At 43.0% G+C, this 8,081-nt stretch overlaps 1 protein-coding gene across 1 annotated transcript; it reads right to left on the minus strand.

Moving 5' to 3' along the window:
- Positions 1 to 5,991: 5,991 nt before the first annotated feature.
- Positions 5,992 to 7,159, minus strand: LOC137935224 (xanthotoxin 5-hydroxylase CYP82C4-like). Its single transcript, XM_068779916.1, has 3 exons — positions 6,779 to 7,159; positions 6,532 to 6,729; positions 5,992 to 6,129 (listed from the first exon to the last, which is right to left on the minus strand). Exons 1-3 carry the CDS (start codon positions 7,157 to 7,159, stop codon positions 5,992 to 5,994), a joined length of 717 nt encoding a protein of 238 aa, XP_068636017.1.
- Between the last annotated feature and the right edge of the window lie 922 nt (positions 7,160 to 8,081).

Raw genomic sequence — 8,081 nt, forward strand, 5'->3', positions numbered from 1 at the left:
CACCTTGGCTTGAATTCGATTACTTATCTCTGAAAAACTGAACCTGTCTATGGCCATCTCCACCTTGCCTCCTAGGGCATCTGAATTGAGCAGCATCACTACCCGTGACCGCTTCACGGTAGTTAGAGGGCTCTGAAAACTGAACGGTTTCTCACAACAACGACTCCCTACTGCCTCTACTAGTAACACGTGGAAAACCTCACTGCAATCTCTGCCTGCAACCACTGCTGCCTCTACCTCTGCCTGCAGCCACTGGAAGACTTCTCTACTACAATGACTCCCTCTGGAATCAATGACTCTCAGTCCTCTGGCAACGGCGAGTCTCCACAACTCCAGCCTTTGGCAATGGCGAGTCTCCACGACTCCAGCCTCTAGGCAACGACAAGTCTCCAAGACTCTAGCCTCTAGGCAACGGCGAGTCTCCACGACTCCAAACTCTGGGCAACGGCGAGTCTCCAAGACTCCAGCCTCTAGGCAACTGCGAGTCTCCACGACTCCAGCCTCTAGCAGCGGCGAGTCTCCACAATGTTCCCAACAGACCGGTCTCTGCCACAGGTAATGCATAAGCGACCATGTCGGTGTAGCCGTACTTATCACCCTCAAACTCTACCTGCTCACTGATATGCCCTAACCAAATATTCCACAGACGAATCGTGTAAAAAAAAAAAAAAAACTAAATCTGAAGATAAGGAACCTACTGCAATACCTATGACTATACTGCCCTGAAGCACATAAAAGCTTACCAACCCTTTTCCCTTTCATCACAACCAGTGTCCCTATACAGACCTCCAAAAAACTCCACCTTCAGCTGTATATCGACAACCAAGGTAATTATAGAACCGAGAGAAAGCAAAACAAAAAATTGGTACATGCTTAACTTCTTACAAAATTCTCACTATACCGCTATACATCTTGATTTGAGCCGTTCCAATCCCAAACAGTTTTACAGAGCAAAAATCCTCATCAAAACTATACCACCATCTACCGACTGATATGTTGCAGAAAAATCCTAGATAGGACATATGTGGTAGGAACGGCTCGAATCAAGTATCCACTCACCCTGTGAGTGTGCAACCTTCAATTGTGAGAACATATTCCGAACCATCAGAATGATCTTCAACAAACCTAGCAACCTCTTCCTTTTCTTCTCTTTTCTCCTTCTCTTTCAATTTTGGACAATCTCTAGAAAAATGACCTGGTTGATGACAATAATAGCACTTGCCCCCTTTCCCCTTTGACTTCGGCCTAGAACGGCCACTGCCTCCAGAATCCTTCTCCATCGTTCGCCCTCGAACAAATAGACCATCTACTTGCTCCTCGCTCCCACTGGTAGACACCTTCTTCCTCAACTCGTGAGAGTATAACGATGCCTTAACATCCTCCATAGAGATGGTATCGTGCCCATGGAGTATAGTCGTAACGAAGTGATCATAGGATGGGGGTAAAGTGCACAACACAATCAGTGCTTGATCCTCATCTTCACGGTAACATCTATATTTCTCAAATCCATAATAATCTTGTTGAACTCATTAAGATGGTCTTTGAGAGATGCACCTTCCTTCATCCGAAGAGTGTAAAGTTGTTGCTTCAAATACAACCTGTTCGTGAGAGATTTTGTCATATAAATATTCTCCAACTTCGACCACAAACCAGTTGCTATCATCTCATCTGCAACTTCCTGCAAAACCTCATCGGCCAAACACAACTGAATGGAACTGAGAGCTTTGATGTCAAGATCCTCCTTGGCTTCTTCTGACATCGTAGCTGGAAACTTATCTTTTCCATTCAATGCTCTGTGGAGTCCTTGTTGTACTAACAAGGCACGCATCTTCACGCGCCACAAACTGAAACTCATCTGCCCATCAAATCTCTCTAATATATACTTAGTAGTCATAATTATTGAAATACCCTCGGTTACAAAAAATGCTCAGATTTCTTAAATCTTCTCTCTCGTCGCTTCCAGAATCCAACACCGAACAATGCCAAAAAACAAAAAAAAAATTCTTCTTCTTCCCCTCGGCACTGTCAGACACCACCCAGTGCCAAAAAAAAAATAATTTCTTCCTCCTCGGCACTGTCAAACACCACCAACTAGTGCCAATTTTTTTTTCTTCCTCCTCGGGCACTGACAGACACCACGAACAGTGCCAAAAATTTTTTTTTTTCTCTTCTCCTTTCAACACTTCCAGAAACTACCAAATGGAAGCTCGGGACAGAGCTCTCTTCCCGTCAGCGGAAACAAAGAGAAACGAACGGAATTCCGGCATCGACGCCCGAAAACCTCGCTCTGGTACCACTTGTTAGGACCAAGACCGTAATCTGAGCATAATAGACCCTTAATTCGAGGGCATAATCACCACGAAGCATATAATCAAATAGAAAACGTAATATGGGCATAAATAACAGTAAAACAACAGTAAAACACAAGAAGCAACGATCTTACGTGGTTCGGCGACAGCCTACTCCACGGGAGGGGACGAGAATCCACTAAAACGAAATGGGGTTGCGGCTTCAAGCATACAAAACCGAGCTCCTACACAAAGTCAAGCTCCGATTTCTCCCTCTACGAACCCCTTCTTTCTCTACGCAGAGAATCCCTAAATCTCGTCTTCTCAAACCTCTCTTCCTCCTCAAAATCCCTAAATCCAGAGAGTTCCCGATTTTATCCTGTAATCGGGTCCCGACACGGATCCGAACCGGGTAATCGGTTCGGGTCGGGTAATCGGATTCAAGACACCCGATTAACACTCTTCTTTTTTGCAAGAATGAGAAAGCAAGTCTGGCCTACTTAGTATGATAGCATGAGCTTTTCTTTTTCAATCCAAGGATCTGTACTTGATATCATCGCCAACCAGTTCAATAGTTAATTTGCTAAAGGGTGTATTTAGCAACCACATAAAAGAAAAGAAAGAAAAGGAAAAAAGAGACGTTTTTTGTTGTCTAGTGGTCCAGAATCCTGAACTCAAAAGAAACCACAAGAGAAAGTTACTTTCTCTCTTAATTATTAGATTTTCTCAACATAAAACAAGGCATTCAGAGAGAAAAGAAACAAAAGAGATGATTTCCCACTTCACTAGGAAACAAGTGTAGCAAAGTACTATAGTTTTCTTCTTCTTCAATTGTGTATATTGTTAATCTAGGTTGACCCTCATCCACATTTTGATGATGACAAAAACTAACCTAATTCACTAATAATTTTAAATTAAGTATTTTCAAAAGTAATTCCTTCAAGAGACAAATTCATCATATGACTTGAAGCCATAAAAAATGTCAAGTTATCTTGAAGAGGTACCTATAAGAAAATTGAAGACATGAAGATTATATCCAGTCAATTAGATTAATCTTAAAAACTCCATGTATAAGGATAATCAACCAAATCTCAATCCCAATGTATACAAGAGTTTTTGAGCTTTAGGGCTTAAATGTTTTTAAATAATGCTTAATTGATGTACAACCATGTTTTAAACTTGTTTGTATTGGTGATGGTAATTCTCTCCCTATTCACCACGTTGGCAACTCTGTTATTCCATCCACTTATGACAATCTTCTCCTCCCTCAACTTTATCATGTTCCGTCTATGTCTAAGAATTTAATTTCTGTTAGAAAATTTTGTGAAGATAATTCTGTATTTTTTGAATTTCATTCATCTTATTTCTTTGTGAAGGATTGCCGTAAGTCAAGGCCTGTATGTCTTCCCTCTCGCTGCCTCTTCCTATCAAGCTCATACTGGGTCCAGAGTCTCTCCATTCCAATGGCACGCTCGTTTGGGTCATCCCTCCATGCAATTAGTCCACCGCATCATCTCCAAGCTCTCTCTCCCAGTTAAGCGCTCTCCACAACCTGGATTATGCTCTTCCTGCTGTCAGGCTAAACTTCATCAACTACCGTATTCATCCTCTCCGTCTTGGACCACTGCCCCTCTCCAACTTTTGTTTGCTGATGTATGGGGTCCTGCCCCTACTGTGTCTAGGGGTGGTTTTCGCTACTACCTCTCTTTTGTTGATGATTACAGTCGGTTTACATGGATTTTTCTATTACAGTGTAAATCCGATGTCGTTAATGTATTTTTATCCTTCAAGTCTCAAATCAAAAATTTACTTCATACCAAAATACGTGCCCTACAATCTGATTGGGGTGGCGAATTTCGTTCCCCTCATACTGCACTACAGTCTCTTGGAATTTCTCATCACTTGGCTTGTCCTTATGCCCACTCTCAAAATGGTTATGTTGAGAGGAAACATAGCCACATTGTCGAAACTGGTCTTGCTCTTCTTGCCCATTCCTTTGCCCCTCAAAAATATTGGTTTGATGCCTTCCTTACTGCTGCCTACTTAATTAATCGCTTACCCACTTTGGTGTTAGATCACAAATCTCCCTTTGAAAAATTGTGGAACCGTCAGCCCAATTACAATTTCTTGAAAACTTTTGGTTGTCTCTGTTGGCTTAATCTTCGTCCTTATAATCGGCACAAAATGGATTATCGGTCTCTTCCTTGTGTTTTTCTTGGTTACAACCCTAATCATCATGGCTACTTATGCTATCACATCCCTACCTCTCGTATGTATGTTTCTCGTGATGTTCTGTTTGATGAAACTGTTTTTCCCTTTCAATCCTCCCCATCAAATCTATCCTCCATTTTCCCAAAATCCAGACTGACGGTACTGTTGGCTGGCCAACCCCTCAAGCCCTCCTCACATCCCTTGTCACTCCCGATGACCCTCCTCTGTCATTGAAGCTTCAAAATACCCAGAATGGCGTCGGGCGATGCAACTCAAATTCGAAGCCCTTCTCTCCAATAATACTTGGACCTTAGTTCCTCCCTCCCCCTCTCAGCATGTTGTGGGTTGCCGCTGGATCTTCAAAACAAAATACCTTTCAAATGGCTCGGTTGAGCGGCGAAAAGCGCAACTTGTTGCCAAAGGCTACAATCAGCTAGAGGGCTTGGACTATTCCAAGACTTTCAGTCCATTTGTCAAACCGACAACCATCAAGTTAGTTCTTTCCATTGCCCTCTCTAACAGTTGGTCGGTTCATCAATTAGATATTCAAAATGCTTTTCTTAATGGCACGTTGGATGAAACGGTATTTATGTCTCAGCCAAGTGGCTTTGTTCACCTTCAATTTTCCACTTATGTCTGCAAGCTCAATTGTGCTCTCTACGGCCTTAAACAAGCCCCCCCGTGCGTGGTATGCTCGTCTGAGCAGCAAACTCCTTAAATTTGGCTTTGTCATCTCCAAATCTGACACTTCTTTATTCATCTACTGCCATAAGTCTATTGTCTTGTATCTTTTAGTTTATGTTGATGACATCCTCCTTACTGGCTCCGATAGCTTTGCCATTAATCAACTTGTTCAATTGCTTAGTGCTGAGTATCACAAAACTCCGAATGGGATTTTTCTGTCCCAACAAAAATATATCCTTGATTTACTACACAAGACCAATATGGCTAATTGTAATCCTGTTGGCACTCCTATGTCTCCCTCCACTAAACTTTCTTCTTTTGATTCTACATCTATGGAAGATCCTTCTCTGTACAAGAGTGTGGTGGGAAGCCTCCAATATCTTCTTTTCACTCGGCCTGATTTAGCCTTCTCAGTCGATCGAGTCTGTCAATTTATGCATGCTCCTTGTCTTTCTCATTGGCAATCCATGAAACAGATCTTAATGTATTTGAAACAGACTCTGGATTATGGTCTGACTCTCGCTTCTTCTCTGCGCCTTTTTCTGGCTGCCTTCTTTGATGCCGATTGGGCAGGCTACCCCGACGACCGAAAATCTACCAATGGCTATTATTTATTCTATGACACAAATCTCATCTGCTGGAGTTAAAAAAACAAACTACTATCGCTTGGTCCAACACGGAGGCTGAATACAAGGCCTTGGCTCATGCTACGTGTGAATTAGTTTGGGTCCAATCCTTATTGTTTGAATTGGGAGTCTACTTATCTCAGCCACCCATTCTCTATTGTGATAATCTGGGGGCCACTTACTTATCTATGAATCCTGTGATGCATTTTCGAACCAAGTATGTCGACATTGATTATCATTTTGTTCGTGTCCATAACAAGTCTCTTCAAGTTTCCTTCCTTTCTAGTAAAGATCAGATCGCAGATGTCTTTACCAAGCCCCTGTCCATCACCAGAATTTGCACACTCAGATCGAGCCTCACAGTCCTGCCAGGCCTGTTGGGCTCGCCGGGGGGGGGGGGGGGGGGGTATCAGCAATAAGAAGACTTCCACCTCAGCAGCACAGAGTAAGTCATCTCCAGGCTAACTCAGCAACACTCAGCTCTCCACCTCAGCGGCTCCTCTAGAAGAATCCAGAAGGTGTCAACGAGTCATGTATTCCAGAAGAGTCTAGAATACTGTATTCTCTGCCATGTATTCCAGAAGAGTCTAGAATACACTCTGTAAAATATAAATACCTCATCATGACTAATGATTTTGGTGTTCTATCATTTTTCGTTCCTTCTAACTGGTAGAATCGTTTCTGTAGACTAATGCGGACGATTGTCTGTTTTTATAAAATACCAGAGAAGTAGCCTTGATGATGGTGTCGGAGTCGTAGGTCGTGATCTTCACATCCTCTAACGTTGACAGCAGCATATCGATGAAGTCAGCCTCCCTCGCTGCCACGCCGGACGATCTCTTCTCCCGGTGCTCCGCCATCCATCTGGACACCACGACGTTCATCTCCGCCGCGGTTCTCTTCATTACCCTCTCGTGCCCCTGCAAATCCAACCACTTAATAAACGGGATAGCATCTGAAGCTACAAACAGCCCCGTCAGGTAAAACAAGTCCAGCATGCACCGCCTGAACTCCCTCGCCTCCTTCTCCTCGGGCGACGTCGTCGCTGCCAAAGTATCGTTTCCCGGCGATCATCATCACCACGTTGTTAAACATCAGGTTCCCGAACCACTCCTTCATCTCCACTTTAATGGGCAGTTGATCGTTTTTGACCCATTGGGTGTACAGGAATTTTAACCTGGAATCCACCTCGCTCGCGGGGACATGCTTCAGCAGCTCCAGCCGGCGGTTGGAGAGAAGCTCCAGAGTGGCGATCTTCCGAATCTCTCGCCAGTAGGGTCCGTAGGGAGTGAAACCGAACATGGCGTAGTTGTAACCGAGAAGCTCAGCGGGGACGGCCGGCCAGAGCATTGTCGTTCACAGTGAAACACTCTCTGGCGGCATCCCTGCCGTTCACCACAATGGTCCGACGCATCCCCATCCAGAAGGTGAAGACGGGTCCGTGCTTTTCTGCCATGGCAGGGAAAGTTCGAACCAGTGGCTCCTTTGCTCCAAGAAGGTGGAGGTGACCGATAATCGGGAACCTTCCGGCCGTCCACTTTCTTCACTTTTCGACGTTGTTAGCCATAGATTGTATAGGACAAGCACTGCTACCAGCGAAACTAGTGCTTTTAGAAGCTGAAACAGATCCATGGTGGTCTTGCTAACGATCTTAACTGCGAGAAACAATCAAAGCTAGAGTGCAGTATTTAACATGATCAACCGTTGTTGCATTTCATTGTCAAGTATCTCAACAATATCATTTGGTGTTTGGATTTCAGGGATGAAGGACAAGATGTGGGCACTTGAGTCCTTGACCTGACTTTGAATATTCATGGATTTTTGTGAGCGATGGATTATTACAGAGTTGAAACTTGAAGTAAAGAGTAACCCGTCTGTTGAAGTTGTAAGGAGGGCAATATAATACTATTTATTTATTTGTTCTTTATTATGATTAAATTTCATTGTTCAGATACGAATTCAAGACGTCGAACACCTGAAGACCCATTTAAGAGAATATACAATGCATATCGGATTTTGAGATTTTCAACAAGATACTTATTTTATTTTAGTGCCAACAATCAACTCTGATTAAAATATTCTTTATTTTAATTTAGTATAGTTTTAAAATTCACCAAAAAACAGTGTGGTCCGAATTTGACTGGATTAATGGACTCCTTTGCCAACTTGTTTAGATAAATATTAATATGTGATATGATATCTCTTTGAAAACAAAAGTGTTTAGTTTAATAGTTCAAAGGGATACCTGGATTTATGTGATCAACAGCTTTAA

Source organism: Aristolochia californica, unplaced genomic scaffold (assembly GCF_029961685.1).
Source record: "Aristolochia californica isolate CCGP_79_NKW_82.1479 unplaced genomic scaffold, dmAriCali1.0.hap1 SCAF_6, whole genome shotgun sequence".
NCBI lineage: Eukaryota > Viridiplantae > Streptophyta > Magnoliopsida > Piperales > Aristolochiaceae > Aristolochia > Aristolochia californica.

Bases quoted from the DNA above. Each gene is read 5' to 3' on its own strand.
- LOC137935224 (XM_068779916.1), bottom strand. From the start codon at position 7,159: ATGCTCTGGCCGGCCGTCCCCGCTGAGCTTCTCGGTTACAACTACGCC. The intron at 6,730-6,778 runs GTTTGTAGCTTC...TTGGATTTGCAG, and splicing joins TTGTTTTACCTGACGGGGCT to GGGCACGAGAGGGTAATGAA. The intron at 6,130-6,531 runs GTATTTTATAAA...GGTGATGGACAG, and splicing joins TCATCAAGGCTACTTCTCTG to GGGCTTGGTAAAGACATCTG.